This window comes from Parasteatoda tepidariorum, chromosome 12 (assembly GCF_982258835.1).
Source record: "Parasteatoda tepidariorum strain Cologne lab strain chromosome 12, Ptep-v5.0, whole genome shotgun sequence".
NCBI lineage: Eukaryota > Metazoa > Arthropoda > Arachnida > Araneae > Theridiidae > Parasteatoda > Parasteatoda tepidariorum.
The window spans coordinates 43483044-43510223 of NC_141766.1; the positions used below are offsets into that span (position 1 = coordinate 43483044).

The following is a 27180-nucleotide window of genomic DNA, read 5'->3' on the forward strand; positions in this document are numbered from 1 at the left end:
TAAAGCATGTATAAAATGCAAAGTCAAGTTAAAAGTCAAATTAAAACACTAAAATGGCAATGTGGTCCAAAAAAAAGTTTTGGCAAGGTGGTTAGATTAAGCAGGTTAAAATTTTAGTTATTGTCAATTTTGTTTATTAATTCCATTTGTTCCTCAAGAGTAGTTTTAATGATAATCTTGATAATTTCTCTACAAACCTTGTCTGCAAAAATTTGTTGGTCTGTTTTTTGGAAGAAATAATTTTTTCGGAGTGTTCGGTACCGATCACAATAATATAAAAGATGCTCTATGGTTTGTCTTTGGTTACAGTTAGAGCAAGTATCTGATTTATTAAAAAATTTGTTTTGGTGTACTCCGAACACTCCGTGCCCCGTTAGAAATTGGTTAAAATAGAAATTAGTTTGCAACCTTGTAGTTGACGGGGTCTTAATGAATTTAAATGTATGCCTGCCTTTCTCAGAATTTTCCCAATTGGTTTTCCACCTTGCCATTAAATATTGTTTGATTTCGGTTTTAGCTTGTTTGGGGGTCTTCAGAACCTGGAGATCCACACTGTCAGAACCAATGGCTTCCTTTGCTGCCCTGTCTGCCTCCTCATTGCCCTGGATCCCCACATGTGCTTTTACCCAGTTCAAAATAGTGTTCTTATTCCAAATTTTTTTGATCTCTTCTATGAGTTTGGAACTGGGTTCTGGGTCAGCCAGGGCCTGGAGGGATGATAGTGAGTCTGAAAAAATCGTTGCATGTGTAATATCATGTTGACGTAGCCATATCAGGGCAGACTTGATTGCCAAAAGCTCTGCAATAAATATGTTGGTGTTATCAGTGACTCTGGTGGAGGCTTTGAAAATCGTGATACCGTTGTTCTTAACTATCATTGCGTGTGAAGTCCTGAATTTATTCGGATAATCTGCCTCCATCCGAGAGCCATCAGTGTAGATCTCCACTCCCTGATCTTTAGGGCTGCTATATCCCCAGGGCAAAGCAATGTAATCTGAAGGATGCCCTAGGGCTGGTTTCTCGAAATCTATGTTATGATCAAGATCAATTGGTAGAGTATAATTTATGTCCTCGAGTCTCCAGCCCCACTTCACCCTTTTGCAAAAGATGTCCTCCACGATTTTCAAACCAATTGGCATAACACCCGCCAGTATCTGGATTGCCTCTGTGCTCGTTGTAGCATAGGCCTTCGTGATGGTTAAGAGTGGTATTCGCTGGATACTGTTTAATTTTTCGTTAATTCTCCTAGTATTTCTGTACCAGACACTGGCGGCGTAAAGTATAATTCTTTCACTTGCCTGGAGATATATGCGTTTCAACAATTGTGGTCTGAGACCCCATGTAACTCTGGCGACTCTCCTAATTCCCTGATTAAAACCTGTAATTCTGTCTCTAATATCATTTAAGTGTGGAATCCATGTCAGACCTGGATCGAGGGTCACCCCTAAGTATCTCATCGTACTTACATTTTTAATATTGTTCGTATCATCCGGTCTAAATTTAATACAGGGGAGTCTTCCCATCTTTTTTTTATTTTTTGGAAATGTAATAAGTTGAGTTTTTTCTTTCGAAAAATTTAATTTGTTGTTCTCGGCCCAGTCTGACATGTGGGATAGAATATGAGTCGCCAGTTTATCAAATTTATGGAAAATTGGACCACTTACCAACAGTAAAATATCATCTGCAAATGCAATGATATTGAAATCATCATGGTTAAAATCAATAAATTGGCTAAAATTTATATTACGAACTAAATTAAAAATGTCATTAACCAAGATCAACCACAAAATGGGTCCAAGCGACGAGCCCTGTGGTACACCAATGTTTAAGTTACTTTCTACTAGAGTATCGCCGTTATCTCCTAAAAATTTAGCCTTTCTATCCTTTAGGAAGCTAAAGACACAACCGGCCAAATTGTCGGGCAATGCCAATTTGTTTATTGCGTTCTTCAGGATTGTCCAATCTGCACGGTTGAACGCATTCTCGATGTCCAGAGCCACCCCAATGGTATGCTTATTCTCTGATTTCTTTTCACAGATGATATCAACAACTTTTTTAAGCGCCTCGTCCGTTCCCCTCCCAGCCCTGAAGCCATATTGATTGTCATTGATGAGGTTTCTTTTCTCAAGATGATATGTTAATCTTTTTGTAAGCATTTTATCTAATATTTTTCCCCAGACGGCTAGGAGCGAGATTGGACGGTAATTGTTTGGCAAGTTTAAATTTCTGTTTGATTTAGGTATCAGGGCGACTCTGGCAATCTTCCATGGTCTTGGAAAATAGCAGTTCATAAAACAAATGTTAAAAAGAGTTAGCAACCAATTTCTATTTGTAAAATAAATATCTTTAAAAATTTCGTTTGGTATACCATCAGGGCCCGGCGCCTTGTCTGTTTTAAGACCGTTGATTACGTCTATAAGTGATAGAAACTTGATCAGTGGGAAGTTTTTTTTTTTAAAGGACACTTGATGGATGGTCATGAGAGTTTAAAACATGAAAATATAAAACGGAAAATGTAATTATCGCTAGGAGTATCGATGGAATCAGCTGATACTGAAATATAACTATTTAATACAAAATAAATGAACCTTTAAATTCCGCGATTCAATAGACATTCATAAGCTTTTAAAACTTGACTACTGAGAAAAAGAGTATGTCAAGAAAATTAAAGTTATAGGAATTCCATTTTCAAATTTTTTGAGGTCTCTTTGGACCCTGTACATGTCTTCCTGAGTTCAAAGTTTCATTAAATTTTTTATAAAATTCTGTTAATTTTCGAAGACTACCGAAGCGATTTAATTTTTTGCATAAAAATAACGTATCCAAATGTTTTGCCATCCCAAATCAAAATTTTTGATGGTTTTCCAGGGATGAACCAGCATAATCTTGATGATAAGCATTAATAATTCCATCATGAACTTTTGATGGTAACTATCATAAACTACCATGATCTCAATGTACGGTCCAACATATGAATAGCAACTTGTTTTGATGTTTTTTTTTCATGTGGAACCATCACGAATTTCCGTCATAACATCTAAGAAATCAACCGTTGGAGCGATCATGAACTACCATCATCCCAAAGTTGGAATTCGGACTGATTTGTGATGGTTCAGCATAAAAGAAAACTGTTTTGATGGTATATTTCTGAGAACCAATAAGAATTCCCATTAAACTAACATAAAAATTTATAGTTGGAACCATCACGGATCATCATGGGTTATTGGTCCAAGAGTCAAACTTTTCTTGATGGTTAACCATTATAGTATTATGGTAGCATTTTCCATCACGGAATGATGAAAATTTGTTGGTATATCAAAACCATGAACACATAATGGAAAGTGTTGGATGATGGTGACCATCAAATGATGTTGGATCATCACGAATCACACTGAAACCAACATAAACCATCAAAAAGTTTTGGATGGGACCATCAAGAATTTTGACTTGGGATTAGTAGTGACAATTTAAAGTTAGGTTGTTATTGAGAATTGCACTGCTTTCAAAACGTACTTTTCTTAACTTATACGCCCGAATCTAGATTGAGGTCGATTCTTGTAGCTTTTTGCCGGTGTCATAAGCAAGGGCACCCTTCATATAAAATGTTTTAGACATATTTTATTAACATTAGATTCCTGAGTATGCTTATTTTTGTAACAATATTTTATTTAGTAATTTTGAGTATCATTATGATTTGAGAAAATACTTTATTATATATTAAAATATTTCATGCAGTTAAACATAATATATGGGTTAAACCAACGTCTCCTACATCTGAAAGCCTCCACTTATAAATAGTCCGAACTTACCTTGGTACAGAAAAAATTACGTTTGTAATATATTAAATAATTAACTGTAGCCGCCTCTTTTAAAATCGTGGCAAAATTATTTCTATAATACTTGATTCTTCGTTTATTGAATTTGATTTTAGAATATTATGAGAGGCACGATACATAAAAAATAAGAGACACTCTGAAAATATTTAAGAAAAACTACATTTTAAAGTGTTTTGTTTCAACTGGAAAATACTTTTTTCAAGATTGAATTAGTTGCTGTGATAGTACACTTCATCAGCGAAAAATATTCCATTTGTAATAAACAAATCATCGAAACAAATTAAAGTTTTCTTACTTTAGCAATATTTAGAAATATGTTTGGGGAAAATGCAGAATATGTAAAAAATGCATTGAGCAATGAATTAAAAATTCTTATTCTTCGTGTTTGTATTGTAATACATAAAAATTGGCAATATTCAATTTTGTTTAATTATAATAAAGTTTTTTTTAGTTTATTTCCTTCCTAACACCCATCTTTCAAACATTCAATCAAGAAACATAGAGTCAGGTCATTTGACCGGCTATGGTAGAAATAGAAATATATTAAGTGTTGGTATGTTTAGTGTTAATATACACTGGTTATCATAAATTAAGGAAAAATCACAAAAATAGCGATAACTCTTTCAAAAGTAAGCCAAACCGTGCAAAATTTGCATATGTTGTCCACTAAGAGTAGCTGAGTAAAATTGCAATATGCAAATTAGTGGCGCTGCACTCGGCTTACGTCATCTGCCTGGAGCATAAAAGTCCAAGTTTGAGAGAAAGCACACAAATTTTACTGTGATTGCGACATTGAAAATCTGAGATAGCCAATTCGTAATAATGACCTCTAGGCATCATTTGCCTGAAGAACTACGATGGAGAGCCATCGGGAGACTAGAGGCAGGGCAGAGTCAATCAGAAGTGGCCAGATGGCTAAATGTGAGTCCATCTGTGGTTCATAGACTTTGGAGGCAATTTCAAACCACAGATTCGGCATCTAGGAGGTTCAGTCAAGGACGGCCAACTGTTACGACCAGTGCCGATGACCGATATTTGACATTAAGTGCACGCAGGAATAGAACCGCTACTCCGACACATCTTAGATCCTCTCTTGCTGCAGCCACCGGAAGGTTGGTGTCAACGTCAACTGTGCGCAGAAGGCTCCACGAAGGTGGTCTGTATGCGAGACGACCAGCCATTTGCGTGCCGCTCACATCACGCCATAGGAGAGACCGTTTGCAGTGGGCCCGACAACATGTCCACTGGACGTCAGATCAATGGAGGCCTGTTCTCTTTACGGATGAGTCCAGGTTTAGTCTAGAAAGTGACAGTAGACGTTATTTGATATGGAGAGAACCTGGGACCCGTTATCATCCATCAAACATCCGTGAAAGAGATGCATACGGAAGAGGCAGTGTCTGTGTTTGGGGAGGCATATCCTTAGGAGGGCGCACATACCTCCATGTCTTTCCAAGGGGAACCGTGAATGCTCAGGTTTATCGAGACAGCATCCTTGATGCTTATGTGCGCCCATATGCCGGGGCAATTGGTGATTGCTTCCTGTTACAGGACGATAATGCAAGACCACACAGAGCTCGCATTGTTGATGATTATCTTCAACAGGAAACAATTACTCGCATGGAGTGGCCAGCTCGATCCCCGGACTTGAATCCTATCGAGCACGTTTGGGATGCTCTAGGGAGGCGTGTATCTGCCATCAATCCGCCCCCTCAGACCCTTGCCACGCTTGCAACTGCTTTACAAGAGCAATGGCTCTCACTTCCTATTGAACTGATAGACCGCATAATTGAAAGCATCACACATCGCTGTTTGTGCTGTATTGCTTCTAGAGGCAATCATATTCCATATTAAAGGTACTTTTTCTATTGCAAACCGATACTTCCAATTTGTTTATTTTATACATGTGCTAATTTCTATACTACTATTAATGTCTGATAATTTCTTTTTATGTTGTTTAATACCTTACTATGTGTTGTATATTGTGGGTAAGTTTCATAAAATTCCATGTGTAATTTCTTGAGTTATCGCGATTTTTGTGAATTTTCCTTAATTTATGATAACCAGTGTATATAACAATAATTAATCACATTATAAAACAACTTCTTTTATTGCTAATTCCAACATACATAGAGTATCATTATAGTAATACTTTAACAATAACAGTAATTGAACATTTATTTTTACATTAATGAAAGGACAAGAATTTATGCAGTTCTCATAATTAGATGCACACCAGAATCAGTGAACACTGGAGCACTCATTTCACCAATCTTCAAAGCAAAGGAAGCATCTTCAAAAGGTTTTTGCATGGCTCCTCTGCCAAATGGTCCAAGATCTCCACCCCTTTTAGCAGAGCTGCAGTCGCTATATTTAGAAGCCAAGTCTTTAAAATTAGCTTTACCAGTCTCCATTTGATCCTGAAAATCTAAATTAAAAAAATTAACAATGAATTTCACATCATTGATAGTTTTGTTTCATTAATCTTATACACAGGGTTCATACAGAGATCAGAAGAAGAAATCCAAGGAGTTCAACATTTTAAGGATTTATCAAAAACTTTGTAAAAAATAGCCAGACAGTTTTTTTAAAATTAAGAAGCAGTTACAAGGAACTTGCAAAAATGTATATTTTGTATATTTTTTCTAGCCCTTCTGTAATAAATTTTGACTTCGTCAAACTTCATTAAGAAAAATAAAGTTATCACTTTTACACCTAAACACATTTTCCAGTTTCAAATATTTTAACAAATCTTGTTAAAGTACAGATGTTAAAGATTAACATAAAAACCTACCAATCTTATATTTTTAAATTTGAATACATAAGAAAATCTAAAGCATTTTGTACAAAAAAAACCAGTAAATTATTACTTAAGTTTGCTTATAACAAGTAAAATTAAAGTTATTTGCTGTTATTTTTTCTTCTAACTCTTGCAATTCAATTTTTTTTCCTTTTAAAGTTTTTCTTAAACTATTAGGTTTTGACAGCTAAGTCATATAATTTAGTTTCCCTGCTTGGACAGAAAATTCATTGGCGGATTCATCATTCATCAGCGGAAGTTCATCTATGCAATGCAATAAACTAAGGAGTTTCAAAGGACTAATTTGGAAATCTAAGTAGTTCCAAGTACTCCTTGGAGACCTCTTTTTTCCCAAGGAGTTTCTAAGGTGTATAAGGAGTCTACTAGCATCCTGCTTATACATCATTATCACGGATATCAATTTCATAACCGAATTCTGAAAATTTATTTTAAAAAATACACATTACAACAACATATAAAATAACTTTCCTATATATAAAAAAACAAAACAGGGTTGCTAATAAAACAGAACAAAAAATATTCCTGGCTTTTTCAGATTCTTCACATAAAAATTCCAATATAATATTGGCTATGCTGAGACTTTGTTATTTATTACTGTTGCTTGTTGTTTAAATCTGTTTAATTTAGAAAGCCCCTTTCATTATTTTATTTTACTTTGTAACTGGTGGTGAACAGCCAACCCAATTCTGAGTTTACCACTACAAATTTTCAACTCTGTCGCCTTGCAAGTTTGAACCCAACCCAGAAGGGAACTCCTAGATCAAGTATTGGGAAAAATTTTGCCTTCATGGAGGACTTTTTGAAAGAACTAACCTGCATTTGCATTACATGGAAAAGGAAATCACGAAAACCTCCCACGGTTAGTTTGATGGCAAGGGGACTCTATCCCATGATCCGCCTTACTACTCAGGATATTTCCCGTCAGCACTGTAGCTGGTCCGAGCCGGTTGCAGAATTCGTATCAACCAGATATTGCTGAGATTCGAAACCAGCCACTTCGTTGGGAGGCGAGCACTATATCCCCAGAGCTTTTTCATTACCCCCTTTTCTTTCATGTTTCAAAGTTTAAATGTTGTTGAAAATTTATTATTTTTTTTGTCAAAAAATATTATTTAAGTAGTTTTAATTAAATTATTGAAATTGTTGTGAAAATTTTTGATGCCCGCACATGAAAATTTCTTATTTAAAAAAAATATTTATACATAATTTTATAAATATTTTTTTTCAATTGCAACCAACTGAAATTACTGCAAACACCCACAAACATTGCTTCTGTCGATAGTACGCTCGAGTAAATTCAGTTTTATCAATAATAAATTTAACATAAGACATTTAAAATTACAAAAAAATACAATATAGATAGAAAACATTTTTATATACATTCCAATTTGCAACACACTTTAATGGTACAAGATTCTGCTTTGCATAGATAATTCATAAAAATTGTAGCAATGATTTAAAGCTTAAATAAAACAGCAAGAGTATAAATAGTTTTAAATATTTAGCCACATCCACCAGATTTTTGCAACCCCATGTTTATGTAAACTTCACATTCAAAACTTGCTTTGTCAATTTTCGGAGAAGTCACCTTTTAGCGTAAAAAAGTATTAAGTCAGATTTTTTAAACAGAATTATTAATATTTTTATAATATATAATCTTTATTTTTATAATTAATAATCTTTATTTTTAAATGCTTAAAACAAACTGTGATCATGTGTGTAAAAAACAAAGATATTTAAATCACAAGCTAGATAAAATAATTTTATGAAGCATAATGAAAAGTTACAGCATCTCTTAAAACTTTTTCCGTCCTAATTTATTGGAAATTCTTTCCTGAATCTAAAAATCTGATAAGGTTTTTTTTCCTCAAAAATGTTTATTTACTTAGTTTTTAAGTATTCAAATTAAAGAAAAAAGTCTTCATAAGGGATGCAATCAAAAATGATCCTTGACTGGTCATGGCAACAGTATATGAATCAGTGTCATCAAATGCATTAAAATGAATCAGTATTTTTATAAATCTAATCTGTTGAAAAATATCTATTTATTATCTATTATCAGTACAATCTATATGCTAATATTGAAAAATTCAAGTAATGTAAATTAATTTTGCTACATAATTTCAGTGAATCATTAAACAAATAGTTTTTCTTTTACCAGAGATGAAGGATTTTTTATATATAAATATTTACTAATTTTTTTTTAAAACTTCTTAATAGTTAAATACACATATCTATTTTTGTATTATTCACTACGTCAATATGAGTTTTGTTATGGTCAGAAATTATTTTTATTCATAATGTTTAATTCCTCATCCTGCATATAGCATTTAATAGGTATGGTAATAGTTAATTTATCACCTTGTTTCTTCAAATTATTTATTAGTTATCCCAAAAAGGAACTCTAAGATAGTAAAATTAATGCATTATAAATTTTTAATGAAAAAAACTTAGTTAAAATAATTGGGAAAAAAAAAAAGCGCAGATTAAGCAATTGGTATCGCTGAAATTTTGTCCATTGAAAAATATCTGTCCATCATCATAGTCGTAATCTATGCGCTTATGCACAAAGTTTAATTTAATTTAGACATATAATTTCAATGAATAATTAAACTAGATGTTTTTGTTTCACTAAAGCTAAAGTATTAAAAAAAAAAAAAAACTCATGCAAAACGAAATTTTTTTCTAACGCACAGTTCTATTATATAATAATTAAACAAGGAGTAATGTTGATCTCTATTAGCAATATTTTTTATCTTTCAGTCGATAAGAATTTTGCTATGGCTAAAAATTATTTTAATACAGATTTATAAAATTTAATTCCTGTTTCTATAGTGTCAATCAAATGAATGGATATGCTTCATATCAACACTTTTATAATATAGATAAATGCAACTAAAATAAATTTTACTGAAATATATTAATTTCTTTTAACTTGAAATAATATTTTAAAAATAAAAATATATTTTTTGTAGCTTTTTTTAGAATGTTGATCGTAATCTCAGGCTTCATCATACTACTAACTAAGAATTTAAAGAAGATAATTTCTTGCAATTAATTCAAGCAGGAATAAATTTAAAAAATAAAAACTAATCTTCAATTTTAAAATATAAAACTATTCAACGCAACATATCAATTCAACATTTCGTTCACTTAAAATGAACTTTTACCACATAAAAATAAATCTTTAAAAACATCTGAAATTTAAAATTACATAAAAATAAAAGAATAAAACTATTTTGCATTTATGAAGCATCATATGAAGAAATAACATTGGGTATAAATAACTCATTCTACCACCGTTTTTACAATTGAAAAAGTGTTGAAAAATCTTAAATATTTCAGTCAGAAAGCTTTGTAAACAAACAATTAACAATGTATCAGTGAATACCATTAAAATTTAATGATATTATAAAAATACCTTATATTAAGCCCACATTTCTATTAAACTACATTAGGGCATAACTTATAATAAATATCGTTGTTCTGACACATTAATTTACAATGTAAACAGTTGGATTTAATTACAAAAATTCAAATGAAAGTTAAAACCGAACGAAACAAAAATAAAAAAATCTAACGAACGTTTTTTGATAAAAAAAATAATTTAATAATTAGCACTTTAAGAAAAATAATAAAACGTTTTCTGGGGATTTCGATCGAATTTGCATGCATTAAAAAATTTTTTTAAAAATTACTGTCATTTTCCACTGTTTTAGATAAAAACATCTAACATGACAAACTTTAATAAATCAAATTTGAAGATTTTTGGAATACAATAAAATATGATCTAGATATTATGAAAAATCAAAAAAAAATTTGTCTTACAAAAAATAGAAACAAGAGTAAGGCTGATTATTGAACATCAATTAGTGCAATTGTCATCAGTTTCCATAACAAACTAGGTATTAATAAACATTTCACAAAATCATCAAGAACTTCTTTTTATTATTAAAAAAGAAGTTTTTTTTTAAAAATCAAAATAAGATGACATACAACTAGATGAAAATGAATTTGGAGAATCAGAAAATATTTTGTTTGATAGAAAAATAAAAATATTTTAGGAATGGTTAACAATTTTAATTTACATGTTGGAATTTCTTTTAGATACACTGTAACAATCATTTCTCTCATAGTCATTGTTATAATTTTTTTCAGACACTGCTTTATAGATTTTTATTTACACTTTACAAGTCTAGAATAAAGTTACATTCATTGTTTTTGTACTCAACTCATTATAATAATTAAAAATTTCTGAAATAAAATGTAATATTAACAGTATTTTACAAAGTGATAAGAGTTCTAAATGAATTAGTCTTTATAATTCAAAATTTCAGTAACCAAAATTATAATTTTAAACTTTTTTTAATATAGCAGAATTTTTCAAAATAGTTAATAGATCAATGGTTTGTCATAATTCAAATTCAGCAAACATTTTTTACACCATAAACAAATAAAGCATAACACAAATGAAGTTTCTCGACAAGCAGAGCAAATTATCCATATATAAAAATTGAAAAAAAAAATTACATTTACTTTTTGTATATATAAACACTCATGAATATAGACATGAAATTTTATGAGATAATAACCAAATTTAGGGAGTGAGAATTGGTAAAGTTTCTTTCTAAGCATCAAATAATTTTAGCATTTTAACAAATTACTACAAATAATTTACCTTCAATAATTTTCAAAGCTTCTTCTTTGGATCTTGTAATGTTCTCCTCTCTCCAAGATGAAGGACGCCTTGAATCTCTATGCTTAACCAATAAATGACTGCACTGAACTTTATCAACACTTTCCTCACTAGAAGGCCCTTGTTCAGCTGGTTTAGTTGGTTTTTCCCAACGGCTTTCTTTTGTATACAAATTCAAATAGTAAGCTTGTCCTTAAATACAGAAGAAGAGACATTAGTAAAATAATTAAAATGTACAAGCATAGTTATTTAACCCGATGAGTGTTAGTCCTGGTTTTTTCTTAACTTTCGGATGCAGGGTTCCTACATCCAAAAACCGGTTTCTTTATGTTATTGAATGACAAAATAGAGTGCAGCAGATAAACTTCTATACAATTTTATCCAGGAACTTAACACTTTTAGGTTAAAGAAAGATCTTTTTTCTTCAATAAATCACATGCTTCCAAATACTCTAAACAAGGGGTGCACTCCCGTGGCAGAATAGCAGTGACATTGTCGCAGAATGTAACAGAGTTCTTGCAGAAAGATTTTTCTTTGGAAAAGTAAAAAATTTCAGTTTTCTTTTCTACAAAAATTTACACATATTTGAATCATGCATTTAGATAATGACTTTTTGACACGCTCAATTTACGCCGATAGTATCGTAAATCGATGTAATTTTTTTATTGTACTTTCGGCAGTTATTGATATTGATTTTCATGTGGATTTTAAATATTCCGATATATTTCAAACAATATGGAAAATTCGAATCGTGCATTTGAGTACTTTTTAAGGCTATAATTCTACTGAATTTTTACTGGTAATGCTATTGATTTCTCCACAGTTTCTAAATCGGATATTTTTTATACGATATTATTTGTTACAACAACCTAATCTTGAAACGAAACACGCGTTTAAGGAGTTCGATTTGGGCGATTTCAGCGTCTACCTTTTTTCCAGCTATTACAAAATTTAATAAATTGGAAAAGCTTACAAATAATTTGTGCATTTTTCCCCCAACAAAATGCGACAATATTATCCATAATATTAAAATAAAAAATTATTACTTATTCAATTTAAAAAAGTAATATAGTCTTTCTCGTAAACACAGCGTATTTGTTACTTTCAATTAGTAACATACATGCTTGTTATAATTAAAAGCATCTTGCAGAAAGATGCTTTTGCTAGGGAGATTAGTTGCAGATAGCTCAAAAAAAATTCTGCTACAGGGAGGTGCACAATCTTTTTGAGTGAAGGGTCACTTGCACAACAGGTTGACTAATAAGCATATTTAGTCATGTTGGCGGCAAGTTTGATAATTTTTATATAAAAATAAGTGTTCTAAGCATTTGTTAAAATCTTTTCTTCTTCTTATCAAAAAAATAGATAGTATATTTGCAGAAAATTAAATACTTTTAATTATTAGAATTAATTCAAATGTATAAAAAAACTGATACCTATCCAAATTTTTTCCCTCTTTATCAATAATTGATTTATTAAAAATACATAGATATATAGATATTACAGGAGAGAAAATATAAATTCTAACAAAAAAAACTAATAGTCAAACAATGAAAATGCAAAAATAAATATACATATTTTAATTAAAGAAAATTTATAAGGTTTAAACAAAAACCAAAAATTAAAACAAAACCATTTTAGTATAAAATAAGATTCAAAATTTATTTGGTATTGAATCTTATCAGATATTATTTATATTTCTTGAATTATAAGAGGTTTTATGAATTTTAAATAATAAAAAAAAAAAATATTTCTTTCTATAAACATCACATAAGTTACGAAAAATGTATAACAAAATAAATTAAAAATAGTGGGCAGTTTAAAAATTAAAGTTTTCCTCTACTCAACTGAAATTTTCAGGTTGCAATAACATTGTATTATAAGTTGAGATTCTATAAGCCACTTACAAATGTATGGCAATAACTGCTGGAAAAAAAAACTAATTCCAACAACAAAATATGCACAAACAAATAGTAACAAACATTGTATTTAAAGTAATGGAATGGTCAAAACCATTTGTGAAAGCATCGCAATAATTTTTAAAAAATGCTTACATTTTAATTAAATCAGCACAAATAAAGTGCATCAATAAGTTTTCATTTAAATGAGTGTTTAAAATTCGCATGTCGTAATAAAAATAGGAATTTTTAAAATCACATCAGAATGTGCGGCAAAAACTGTTGAAAAAAAACTTGGATTTATGATGAAATCGGCAAAAATAAAGCGAGACAAAAAGTGATTATTCAAATGAGCAATTTGATAGCTTTGAAGCTTGTGTGTCGTAATAATATCATAGTAAAAATACGGATTTTCAAAATTTACATAGAAAAGTGAGGCAATAGCTGACATTTAAAAAAAAAAGGAAGAAAAATTCATTTGGATTTACCATGAAATCGGCACAAATAAAGCATGTAAAAAATTATCAATTAAATTTGCAATTTATAACTCAAGAGTCGTTATACCATGATAAATGTACTGCAATTTCAAAACCCACCTAGAAATTGGTTATTATAAACGACATAATGACACAAGAAATAGTTACTTGGACGTGGGATGAAATCGGCAAAAAGAAAGAAAACCGAAAATGGATTACTCAAATACGAAATTCATGCATCGCAATATCACATTAAAGGCATCGGATTTTTTAAAACTATGCGGAATTTCATAGCAATAATCGCTAAAGAGCGATTGAGAAACAACATAGATTTACAATAGAATCTATGCAAATTGAGAGCATCAAAGAATAATAACTCAAATTCCAAATTGTTTTTTAGTGCTCTTTATGTAAAAGGATAAAAAAAAAGGTATAGATGGTTTATATTTTATCAGCATTCAGATTTTTTCACACTGCAAAAGAAAATCTCGGAAAAAGGGAGTCCACCCAACACAAAAAGAAAATAAGCTAAAACAACTTGGTGTTAAATAAAGGGACCATGTAACATTTTTCTCTTAACCCCAAAAGATCCCAGATAGTCGATTCGACCAGTCAAAGTAATTAAAACTAGTGCGATTTTGTAACTTTTCTTTTGAAATCCTATGAAAATTTAACTAATAAACCCACCAGTTGATCGGCTCGTACGCTTTTCCCATCCCTTAGGTAATTCTTCATCAGACATTGTTTAGATTGAGGTAGTTTATTAAAATCGAAAAAAAATATCAAAACTAAAAATAATTATCGTTGTTTCAAAGTTGATCAAAATTTAAATTTGCCACAGCTCTATCACCAAATCGGAACACAAATGAAATATTAACAAAACTTGTTGCCAGATTTGGAGTTTCATAGATATAAGGAACCCGTAAGAGGAAGTGAAGGTCCTATCTTCCCGGTGGCAACGAAAAATGGGTTACTTTTTTCAATCATCGTGGCGACTTTTTCTATCTGTTAAATCGCCACATCGCCAGTGTTCGTGTGCTTTGTTGTGATGGCTTGTTAATTTCACGTGTTGAAATTTTACTGCATGGGATCGATATCTAATCTGTTGTGGTAAGTAAAAATTATTAATATATTAATTTTTTGTATTTATTTTTAGCTAATTAAATGTGAAAACATTGCATAAATGTTTATATATTACGTTCTATAAAGCGTAAACACCATTCTCGTGTTATTTTCCAATGAGAATGAATTTTATAATGCATTTATAACTCCACTCTTTTAGAAAATTATTGTTATGTGCTTAGCATTAATTGATTGAGTGGTTATTGTTTAAAAAATTTGTAAAATAATTTTTACAGAGGGAAATTTCTGATAACCTAAATGTTTTCATATTGGAATATTTATTCTACCGAATGTTTTGATCATTAAAAATGTTTTAGTAAAATCTGCGATAATATAGCGAAAATGAGCTTGCATAAATTTTAGGAAATTATATAGTCTGTTATTTATGCACAATAGTAAATGAACTTATTTAGAGATAAATGCTTGTGTTTTGTGCTGTTTGTCATTAGAATTTAGGAACGATACTAAATTTTACGTTACGAATAGTTTATAATATGGAGTATTAATATATGAAGGTTGTATTTAGCTATATTAAGAAAAAGTGGTGATTAAAGTTAAGAGTATTTTAGATCTACAATTCATCTTCATATATTTCTAAATTTCCTAGTAACTATCATAGGAATTGTATGCCTTGCATTCAAAATTGATAGATGAGATTAATATATTTAAAATAAATAAGTTAACTCTAAGAAGGAGTAGCAACATATTGTGATTTTTTGTCACTGTGAGAAATTTATCTCTTTTTGAAGTTGTAATTTTTTAATACAAGTATTGTTGATGTTACTTTTTTTTCTCTAGTGGTTCATGATTCATATATAGGAATGACTGGAAGCATGTCTGTGTACCACATACAGTTGGCTGATCGTGGAGAAGATAAACTTGGTGAAACAATAGCTAGAGAACTGCCTATTTAGAAAGTTTATTAACCTTTCTATATAGATGTTTTTAAAATGGTTTTCTTTTTATTGTTTTTTCCAAGTTCAGTATAACAGCTAAAGCTCACCTGCAAACTTGGCTAGATATTAATTACTTTCTAGGGTAAGTCATTCATTAACATTTTCAAGTACTTATAAGTTTAAGAATGTTCTAAAAAACTTATTACTACATTAGCTATATTATGTACCTCTTACTGCAATTAGTATTGCATTGATATGACATCAATAAAAGTTAAGTGACATTTTTACAGACTCCTGAAACTGGTAAGTTCCCATTTTTGGGTAAAACATTGCAGTTTTATCAAAATATTTTTAGTATAATTTTGATCTTTAAAGATATGAAAGTTTTCTGTAATTCATGTATGGTCAACTTAACTTCTAGAAATTTTATAATATTTATATTGCCGATTATTTATAATTTGGCCTTTATATGGATATGTAAATAAACATTTGGAGTTTTCATTATTCTCCATTTAGTTGTGTGCATATAATCATTTCATGAAATGTAATCCAAAGTTCTGATTCTCGTATTTATACAAAATTTAATCTGCTGTTTGGGAGTAATGTTAAGGTTATTGTTTCTAATTTATAAAAATTTAAGTATTGTTTTTAAAATTGTACATGATTAAATGATCAAGTTATTGATGATAATTTAAGTTCTTTAACTCTTTTAATGCACATTCCATGTATTGTTGTAAAATGAGTAAACATATCACATAGAATTTCAAGTATATTGTCAATTTTAACTGGAAAATATTGCACTTTTTTGATAACTAGAAAAATCTCTAAAATTCCTTTTGTGTAAAATATGTAGTACATTCTGTGACAATTATCATAAAATGTATATTGTTTCGTAAAATCTACTGGATTTTTTCCTATCCCTGTCGTTCCAACGCAATTTTTCAGAGGAGAGTTTCGACAATTTGAAATATAGTTATTAAGGTTTATACTTATGTATATGAAACTTTTTTTTTTTTTTTTGTTTGCTGGAAATTTATTTAAAGAAGAAAATCTATGCAATGAAATTCTATAAACCACATTAACTTTTAATATCTTTCTATTTTTAAGTCTACTCTACTTGGTTAAGCAAACTAAAGTTGATAAATTTATTGTGTTATATTAGTTGTTATATGTTCTTGAAAGTTTAAAAAAAAAGTTTTTTTCTGTAATGCTTAAGCACATATTTATGTGTCTAAATATTTGAATCTTAAAATTATATCATGCATTTTATGGCTTGTCTTTCTCAGATTAATATTACTGTCATGCTTAGTTGGTAAGTTTAAACATGTGTCCAATGTTCTGTATGACACAAAATTCTCTAAAATGCAAAGACACATGTTTTAAATGTGTTTTTAAGATATTGTTTTAATAAACTTTGAAAAAGTTACTATTAATCCTATAAATAATATTTTGGAGTTGTGAACACCTAATTAAAATTATTTGTAGGCTTTAAATGAATGGCAAATATTATTCTGAATTTTTGTTTTATTTTCAATTGCACATTATTTGTGAAAAAAAAAAATATATATATATATATATATATATTTTGAAAACCCAGACAAAATTTAATAATTTTCTCTTCTAAACTAGATTCTTTAAGCCTGTATAATATAACGTTAAAAATTAATAAAATAGATTTTCGAATAGAATTATTGGGTGAATTATGTTAAACTTCCATTTTTAAATTAGATGTTTATTGTAAATGACAGTTTCTTGGATTGGGTAGATTTACATAATCAGTTTTTTCTAGCCTGACAAGAGCTTACCAATCCTGGTACTATTTGAATGTAATGTTTGAAGAAGCTACCACTAAGTAATAATTTTTAAAACCGTTTTATCAAGGAAAGAATCCTTATGTGCAAAATTCTTATTTATATTTGTTATTTGTATCTAAAACTATTGTTTGTATGGTTATTAATACATTTATTTAAGAATATGCATTTAGGTGAAGTGTATTTAAGTTGTGATGTCTGTCTGCTGAAATTTCAGAAAAATGAGAAACTGTACAACTATTTTATTAAGTAAAGTTTTAAATTGTTCACATAACCAGTAGTAATTTTGACTTCTTTCATTTATTATAGCTTCGTACTTAAAAAAATTTTATTGAAGTAAAAATTCATACCCAATGCACCTACAAGATGTTGATTACAGTATCTTTGTACAATAAATAAATAAAATTAGTAAAGATATTTGTTGTTTTTTTGTTGTAAATAATGCTTAAAATATTTAATTAAAAAAATCTGTTGAGATATGTTTCGAGTTATCACTTTTGAAATTTGAAAACAGTGTGTAAATATCAATTTGCGATATCTACCAACTTAAAATTCTACACTTTTAAATTTTATTGCAATTTTTCAGATAAACTTTCTGTCCTATCTTCCTTAATATTAGTGCATTTTTTAAACGTTTGATCTTCAGGTAATGAAATAGTTTGGGAAATTCTATACAAAATGCAATCAGATCCATTAAAATGGAACAATTGCTCAGCAATAACTCTACTTGGAACAATTTCTCTGCTTCTGAGAAATTAGCATCTTGAACACTTTTCAGAAGAATACAAAATACACATTAAAAATAAGCATAATATACTCAGAAAATAAAGGTTTTACTTTTTTTTAAGGTACATTTCAATAAAATTATTTTTTCTCTTGTGAGATAATGGATGTGGAATTTTTTTAAAATAGCCTAGAAATAAATGAAATATTTTAAGTACTTTGTATGCAATTTTTCTTTAATTTATTAAAATTAATTAATTATGACGTTCTAAAATAAATTTAGGAAACCTTTACAAGTTCAGACCATATACATATATACAGCTGATTTTTATAACCATTTGAGTGTAAAAGGGGGTCTTTAAATCTTGTTTTTAATTTATAATTTTAGAATTGTTTTCAAAAATAAAGACAGAATTAACATTAGCGGTCGCAGATTAATTTTCAAACAAGGAAGAAAATAAGCTTCTTGAATGATGAATCATCATTGAGGAAAGCAGGATTAAATTTAAACCTGATATATTTCAAACATTTGCCTTTCACATCCTCCCGGTTTTCTTTAGCAACCTACCAAGTTTTACTGTTTTAAAATTACGAATGAATGATTTTTCAGATTTTCATAACCTTTCTGCGTTAGTTTCGTTGAACTTTACTTAGCAACACATGTATGTGTTTTCATTTAATTTTGCGCATCCTCAAAAAGTATATTAAAAACTGTGGTAACGGAGCTTCTTATGTATGAGCTTATCAAAATATATGATAGCATATGTATAAAAACTTTAGATCTAATAATTAAGTACGAATACAAAGAGTTTGAAAATTTTGTTAAATATTCTTCCCCAAATTTGTGAAACAAATAAATTTTCTAAAAATGTTACTATTCCGTTCTCACCTGATGCGTGTAGAAGATTCGCATCATAATGTATATTTGTAATTATTAGATTTAAGATATCAATAAAAACTAAGAAAATAATTATGGATCGCATTTTTCTATCATCCTTTGTATTTTGAAGCATTTTGCAATTTGATCCTCTCGAAATCCGCTGCTTCTCCAAATTATTTTATGGTCTAATAAAGTATTTTGGAATACATTCGATGCAAATATGTCAAAAAATTTCACGCGACGTATAAAATTAACCAGTAAGTAAATATAAAAAAGATATTTTGTTTCATATTAACTTTATTTCAACAATGGTTAAAAAATATAATATTAAATGCAGCGGGAACAATTTTTCAAAGAGACATTTTTTTTTTAGAAACTAGCTAATTTTAGATAAACAATCAAAATGTAAAAAAGCTAAATACAGTTTGTTTGTTTTTTTCATTCATAAATTATTTCCGAACAGTTTTAAGAAAATAAAGACATTTCATCACATACATTTATTATTTAACCGTGTAATTATTGGATATGGAATGACCTTAAAAGCTAAAAGAATAAAATTGCATAATCTGCCACTTACTATTGTTATGCATTTGACGCAATCCGGCCTAATAAAGTCCAAACGAAATTTTTAAAAGCTATTTGATAATGAAATAAAATAGTTTTCAACACCAGCATTTGCTGAAATTAAAAAAAAAAAAAAAAAAAAATCGTACGCCATATTTTACATTAATTAGTAGTAAAAGAAGGATACATCGTCTGAAGTGGAAATTATTAGTTAAAAATTCTAAGAACATTCATCATAGTCTATCAAGTTTTATCAAGAAATTAATCCTTGAAACAAATCAGAATGTAAATTTTGAATTCGATAATGCTGTAAGTTATTTAAAATTGTAAAAAAAAAAAAAATCAGTATTGAACTTTTAATTTCAACAAAGGTGTCTTTAAAAATTATTTCTCTGTATCAGTGGGTCCCGCAGTGGACTGATTGTTAAGACACGGTTCCCAGCAGATTACCGAAGTCAAGCATCACTGGCTGCGGTCAGTGTGCGGGTGGGTGACCACTTGGATCAGCCTGCGTAGGGACCGAGGGTGTGCGGTATTGGTCCTCGTTAAACTGTTCTACCGTAAAGTGCTCGACTTCACGTGCAGGTCGTCGGGCTACCGAAGCGGGGGTGCCATCCCCTCCGCAGAGGATCAAAATTGTGATGGCATGTCTTCGGATCATCCTCAGGGATGTTTCCCAGACCGTCGCCAATAGCCCATTGTGCAGCTCTAGTGCGACGTAAATGAAGAACAACAACAACTGTATCAGTGGAAAATAAAGGTAATTAAAAGAAAATTTATCTTTCGGAAATAGCAACGAACTCCAATTATAAACTAAATAAATACAACAATTGAGAATGATGCATAAATTTTGTAGTATTATTAAATTTAATCTTTTATTTTGCTAAATTACATATGAATTATATAAATTTTTAATTCATAAAAATATCATTTTATGGATTTAAAGAAAGAATTTTTAAACAAAATCGGAAAATTTTGAAAAATTTTTGTGTTATGGCACGTGCTTCCTTAGGTCCCTTTCCTGGGAATTAATGATCCAAAGAAATCAGAAAATAAATTTCGAATTCCAAAACATCCTGCCAGTTTCGTAGATAATTTGAATACTATGAGACAGAATTTATTTATATTACCGTGAATGAAAGAAATTGGTGGCTGTTAACTTCCACCGGTGAATGTTGACAATAACATAATCGCTTTGGTAAATGTCCGAATTATATACTAGCTCTAGTTATGTGCAACTACTCGATATACATTTGCCCGGTATGCCCCATATCAATGTATTTTAAAGGTTCAGTGCCATTGCCCGGTATGTCCTACATCGATGTTTTTTTAAGGTCAAGTGCCACTGCCCAATATGCATTGAATCGGTTCTCCGAACACTGATGTTTCACCCAATCTATCCCACGATATTAAAATAGCGAATAAATAAAATAATATCAACGAATAAAGTAATATCTAATCGGATAAAACAAATATTTCGGACATTCACCAAAGCGACTATGCGATTGTTGGTATTCACCGGTGAAAATCGACATTCCCTTGATTTCAGTCATCCACGGTAACAATTATGCTGATATATATACGAAGAAAAAGAAAACAATAAAAAAAAGAGCATTATTAAAATCTGATAATTTAATTTCAGTCACGGATAGCATGTATGTCATCAAAATCATAAAAGACCAATTAGTATGCCATAGACTAAATGGGGAAGTAAGGATATTATTTGGGTTACTAGATTTATTTGTTTGACTAATTGGATTATTACTATTTTTCTAATTAATTATGAATCCATTTAAGCTGTGATTATCCTCAACAGTGATTCCTAAGATTTTGATAAAATTCTGACTGAGACATTTATTTGTGACACCAGAACATGAAGTTTTTAATCAGATTGCGACTTCATGTGCCACAAGCATTTTTAAAATATATGAACAGAGTGTTCCGTTTCCTCGTTCTTAATATTAATTGTTTAAATATTTATTAAGAATTTAATCTAAATAGTACGCAATTAATTGCGTACTATTTAGATTAAATTCTCAATAAAATAACCTATAATTATTGGTTAATCTATAATTATAGGTTATTTTATTAAGAATAATTATAGGCTAACCTATAATTATCGGAGACCGATAACTATAGCAAAGAATAAGAGGGGTTCTATAATCAGGGGGGAAGGTGGGCGCACGATGCACCCACTTAAAGCTTGGGGGGGGGGGAATTTTTACACTAAATAAAATGAATAGTTTGGGGGGGGGGATTTAGACGAGAGAATTTTTTTCTTTTTAAGTACATAAATAAAAGAAGCAACGTAGCACTATTTCGAACAAGCTAACATGGAAGGGGGAAGTTAGCAAATTATTTTAGGGGGGGATGAATGCGCCCAAGAACTTGGGGGGGGATGGGGGACACTGTCTATAATATTCTTTGATTATTGATCGCAGGCTAATATGCGGGGAAGCGAGGAAGTAACAAAAAGATAGTTGGAAACTATCGAGTCCCTAAAGAAGAAAAGATGAAAAATCGGCAAAACCAATTTGATTGCCTAATGATTCTTAGATATAGTCCTACCAATCTCCTTTCAATTTTTTCTGTTTCACCCGAAAATCAAGTATGCTTCGTTATTTACCCCAACTGGGATTCGCTGGTTTCCACAGATAATGTTTCGTTCTCGCTTAAATTTTAATATGCATGAAATTTATTTGCAGCCTTTGTCTATAGTTTCTTTTAAGTACAATTTTAAATATAATTTATTTTCCTTCTTCAGAAGAAGTTAAAAAGCTGAAGCGTCAAAACAACGAATTTTCAAAGAACCATTTTTTTTCAGAAAAGGCTAACATTAACACACACAAGATAATTTTTAAAACAATAGTTCAATAGAATAAGAATTAGAAAAATGTTTTTCCCTTCCCCTTTTGTTTAAATTTAAATATCTGAAAACCAACTCATGTATATGTGACCAATGTGTTAATGCATGTAAATAATGCTTCTTCGAAGAAGGTTTAGGGCATTTTCAGCGTGGACGGAAAAGAAAATCTTTGATGTCAAGCTTTGTGCTCTCGAAATAGTGTTCAAGCACAGTAAAATCAACATAAACTACAATTCAATTCGTAATTAAATACTTTTAAAGGTAAGTGTAAAGCAAAATGTCAACATAACATCAAGGAATTTTTTTATACAAATTAAACTATTTTAAAAAAATTATTTTTGTTTCAAGTTTTATGAAAGGAAGAAAAAACATTATTTAAATTGTAAAAGTTTCATTTTCTTCAATACTCTTTTCTATTTTGGAATGATTTGCTGGTCCGAATATTATAGCAATTGTTTCTACACTTTTTGACAATGTCAGTAAATTCTTCTTTTAAAATGTAAAAAATTCTTAAACGACTTATTTTTCAAGGAAATAAAAAAAAAATTCATCCCTCCCAAAATTAAATTTTTTTTTTTTGTACACTCCTTTCTATTTTCATTTCATTGCTGTAGGGATTTACTAATTCCATCACTAGATGGCAGCTCTGCATTAAAGTACACTCTACTAAAGGCTCTGTTAGTAGTTTAGCATTGTAACATTAAATTATCAAATTAATTATTAATAAGTAATTAACTAAGTTAACACATATTTCTAAATCGATTTAAAAGTTTTATTAACTCTAAAAGTAAAAATACAATTTATTGTCCATTTTTTATATTTTATTATATTGTTATATTCGAAATCAGAACTAGTACAACTAAACACTCAACGAAAAAAAAAAGGTAGTAAATTTTTTTAAAACGCCAATAATAAGATAAACCACAAAAATAAGGTAACCCTGAAAACCGGCTTTTCGTTGCCATCGAGAAGATAGGACCTTCACTTCCTCTTACGGGTTCCTTATATCTACGGCACTACCAGATTTGCTTGATTTTTGTAGATTTTCGCCTAAGATTAATAGGAAGTGAAGGTCTGCTTTATATGTTGGCAACGATTAAAAGGTTACTATTTTAATTCTCGTGGCTACATTATTTGCTGTTTTAGTCGCCAGCCAGTGCTTTGCTTTTGCACTGCTTTGGCTTCATTGTAGAGTAGCAGTACAGTGCAGCACGTGTTAGATTCACTAGTGGTAAATATTGATTTTATTAATTTTAGTTCTTAATTCTTCATTTTAAGACTTGGATAATCTATTAAATCTCTTACGGTAAGTTTAACTATTTATATAAGTTTTGAAAATATTCAACTTTTATGTTGTTGTATGTTACATCCCATGTTAAATCTTATATTTATACATATTATAATCGCTCGATTATTGATATAGTTAAGTGTTTTTTTTTTCTTCCTATGCACGTGTAAATGTTGAATAAACAACGTATATTTAATATAAAGAAACTTACTACGATTATATTTAATTCCGTAAGCATGTTATCAGATTTGTTATGTTATCAGATTTGCATGTTATCAGATTTGTAGGGTTTTATTAATTTCAAAAGTTTAATTTATAGTTTTGGATTTTAAATATTCTATTCCGTACTATTCAATTCATTTATTTATTTTAACTCATGTAACCTTTTTTGTTTTTAATAGTGTAGTCGCTTGATTGTTAACATTATGTAGGTATAAAAGTGTAAGTGTGCAGTAAATAACGTATGACTATAATTCTGCTACATATTATAGTATATAAATCTCCTGTGTTGTATCTTCGGATATCACAATTTAGACTGTTGCAGTAAAATGTGTTCAGGTTGCAGGCATGCATTCGCTTACAGAAAACATGTGGTCTAATTTATAACTCAGTATTGTATAATACATGTAATATTGTATGCATAAAATCAAAAATATGTTTTATAATTAACTACATTTAAATAATTTTAATGATTGTAAAAGAAATACAAATAAACTGAAAGACTTTAATTAGTTATCACACTCAGTGATCTAGTATTTGTTTAAGCATGTTATATAGTATTTCTTCTAATAAATAATTTTTTTCATTTAGGTGGTTAAGGCTTCAGTAATCCAGGATTAAAAATTGAATTATTTGAAACCCCATCTTCCTGATGTAATTCTGGGTCGCAATGTGCAGCTTCAAAACTTTCCAGGATTTAAAATTAAATGTTTAATGGAGAAAATAAAAGAGTTTAGTAGATTTGGTGTGACTGTTCTACATATTGGTAAGTACCTTGTCTAATTTCACATAAATTGGCTGTGCCGTTATCCTTCTAGATAATAGAACTCAGTGGTTATTTAATAAAAGGGTTTTCTATGAATAAAACGAATTTTGTTTTTTAGTTGTTATATCTTGAATAAATTATGAGAAGGTTCTTGAGAATATATGTATTTTCTGTTACGTTTTTCAAATTGAAATAGGATAGCTAAATTTGTTAAGAAAGAATGTGATTTTCTAACAATCTTTTCAATGTTTATACCTTTTTAGCTCCTGTTTCAATGGGAACCATATTTCTCCCTATTCATTTAATTCTCAGCTTTTGTATATATACCAAAAACTTCACAAATGTGCATTCAACTGCCAAACACAAATTCTGATTTGTAATTATTAATGAATCAAAATAATTTCATTCCTTTTATTTTATGTTTTCAGAATATAATATACTTTAATTTGTTAATAAACTCCCTATTGTCTTTAGATATTATATTGTTGGGTTTTTTTTTTCCTCCTATATTTATAAAGACACGAAACTGCTGTAGTAGAAGCAGTTTTTCATATTCGTTTTAAATATTAAGTGTTTAACATTAATTTCAGGTTCTATCGATTGCTCTGTGGATGGTAGAGCCAATATAACAGTTTGAAGGATTAAGAAATTTTGTTGAACAATCCTAGAAGGGTATAGTATAAAGAAAATGTTCATTAATATTTTTGCATTTTAATTCTTGTATTAGAAGATTTATAAATGGTGTTCTTTTGTATAGTGTCATGGCCATTTTAACCAACAATAAGTGCCTAAGGATTTTATAAAATCCGTAACATTCTTTACCTTTTTTAATAAATTTGAACAAGTGTGCCATTCATGATTAAGAATTTTATAAAACCAAGTAATGTAAGGCATAAGATATTTATAGAATGTAAACCTTTCTTCCCTTCAAGTTAAGGATAAAAAAAAATTCAAAGATTTAAGTGGTTAAAAATATTTAATGGTCATGACACAAAAGGAATATATGCCTCTTGGGGAACCCGCCTTGCTATATGCTGTTAGGTTGTTCCATATTGAATTATGATTATAGTGTACTTATTACTTGTTCCTGGTTTTCTATATATAATAATAGATTATATAAAATGTTAAACCCTAAGCAATGTTTTAAATTTCTTATTTTTTTTAGATATTTAATCATTTGAAATTAAAAGAAAATGAGCTAAATTATAGCATGTTTAGGTTTTTAAGTATAATAATTTGTTTTTAAATATGTTTTTGGAACAACCTAATAAAAGGGGTCAACGCATCTGTGCAACTGTACCTCTTGAGCAGAGCTGTATTTACTTTGCTTATTTGTGAAGTGTTAAGAGTTTCATTTAAGATTATTGTAAGAATAAAATGAAAATAAAAATTTGAAGTTTCACTTCAAAAAAGCATAGAGAGTTTACAGCCCTGCTCTTAGGTGATGTGGAAAATGGTTGCAATCATGCATGTTTTAAAAGTTGAATTTCAGGTCTGTTCTTTTCATTATTCTGAGGAGAGCCAAATTTACAAGCATTTACTTAACCTAGAGGTGGAAGCTGGAGCAGCCTGTCATTATTAAACATCTTGTCTGTCCTAGGTGATGAAAATTTGTTCAATCAGCTGTATATTCAAATTTGTTTCATTTTTGAACGAAGAGCATGTTTAAAACTTCAGTGTTACCTTTTGAAGGGCAACTCAATATTTTTAGAATGTATTTGTATGTCATCTTTAAGCTGTATATAATAAAACTATTGTGTTGGTTTTTGCTCAACAATTACTGTGTTTATATGCACGTTTTTTAACTAATTTTCTGTTCTCACACTGCGGAGTTAATGTACCTTTTAATAATATATCTTGCAAGCAGCACCCGCTTTTTTTTGTGAGGTGTATAATTTTTACAAAAAGTTTTTTGTTTTTTTAAAGAGAGAATGTTTAGTTAAGATTCTATCTCATCAGAACTTTGTGCATCATTTTGCAGAATTCTAACTGAAAAAAAAAATTATTTATATTAATAAATTATGTATTTAGAATATCAATTAACTTTTCCCCTGTAATATTTTTTCTTGACATAAATAAGTTGTTAGAAGCTCATATTCACTTCAAATTGATTCCATTTTTTATTATTATTCAAATGGCAATCGAATCTCCAGTATACGAAACTGTTAAATTTTAAAAACTGTTTCAATTTTAAATAAACACCAATGAAAAAAAAAACCCGTTTTATGCAATAATCTCTTTTTAATTATTGAAGCTCTAATTCAATGTTATTTACAGGGTTCCCTTGGTCCTTGAAAACTGCTTAAATTTTACTATGG

At 29.6% G+C, this 27180-nt stretch overlaps 2 protein-coding genes and 2 long non-coding RNA genes across 5 annotated transcripts in view; 2 read left to right on the forward strand and 2 right to left on the reverse strand.

Annotated features, from left to right (window-relative positions):
* Positions 1–1457, reverse strand: part of LOC147801045 (uncharacterized) — a 36783-nt gene extending 35326 nt beyond the window's left edge. Inside the window, exon 1 of the mRNA XM_087155737.1 lies at positions 452–1457. Within this exon, the coding sequence (XP_087011863.1) occupies positions 452–1457 (1006 nt within the window). The remainder of the gene's footprint in view (positions 1–451) is intronic.
* A 4470-nt stretch (positions 1458–5927) lies between these two features.
* On the reverse strand, positions 5928–14615 carry LOC107455865 (peptidyl-prolyl cis-trans isomerase NIMA-interacting 1). Its single transcript, XM_016073587.4, has 3 exons — positions 14415–14615; positions 11336–11545; positions 5928–6264 (listed from the first exon to the last, which is right to left on the reverse strand). The coding sequence occupies exons 1-3, from the start codon at positions 14467–14469 to the stop codon at positions 6044–6046; spliced, it is 486 nt and encodes a 161-aa protein (XP_015929073.1). The 5' UTR covers positions 14470–14615; the 3' UTR covers positions 5928–6043.
* A 65-nt stretch (positions 14616–14680) lies between these two features.
* LOC147801046 (uncharacterized) lies at positions 14681–17964 on the forward strand. The gene is made up of 3 exons (XR_015430701.1): positions 14681–14837; positions 15648–15887; positions 17535–17964. It is a non-coding gene; the product is annotated as an uncharacterized LOC147801046 (long non-coding RNA).
* Positions 17965–23619: 5655 nt separating this feature from the next.
* Positions 23620–26639, forward strand: LOC147801047 (uncharacterized). Of its 2 annotated transcripts, none has more exons than XR_015430816.1 (4): positions 23620–23895; positions 24688–24862; positions 25453–25534; positions 26355–26639. It is a non-coding gene; the product is annotated as an uncharacterized LOC147801047 (long non-coding RNA). The 2 variants fall into 2 exon arrangements; XR_015430817.1 differs by having other exon boundaries at positions 23620–23820.
* The last annotated feature ends 541 nt before the right edge of the window (positions 26640–27180 follow it).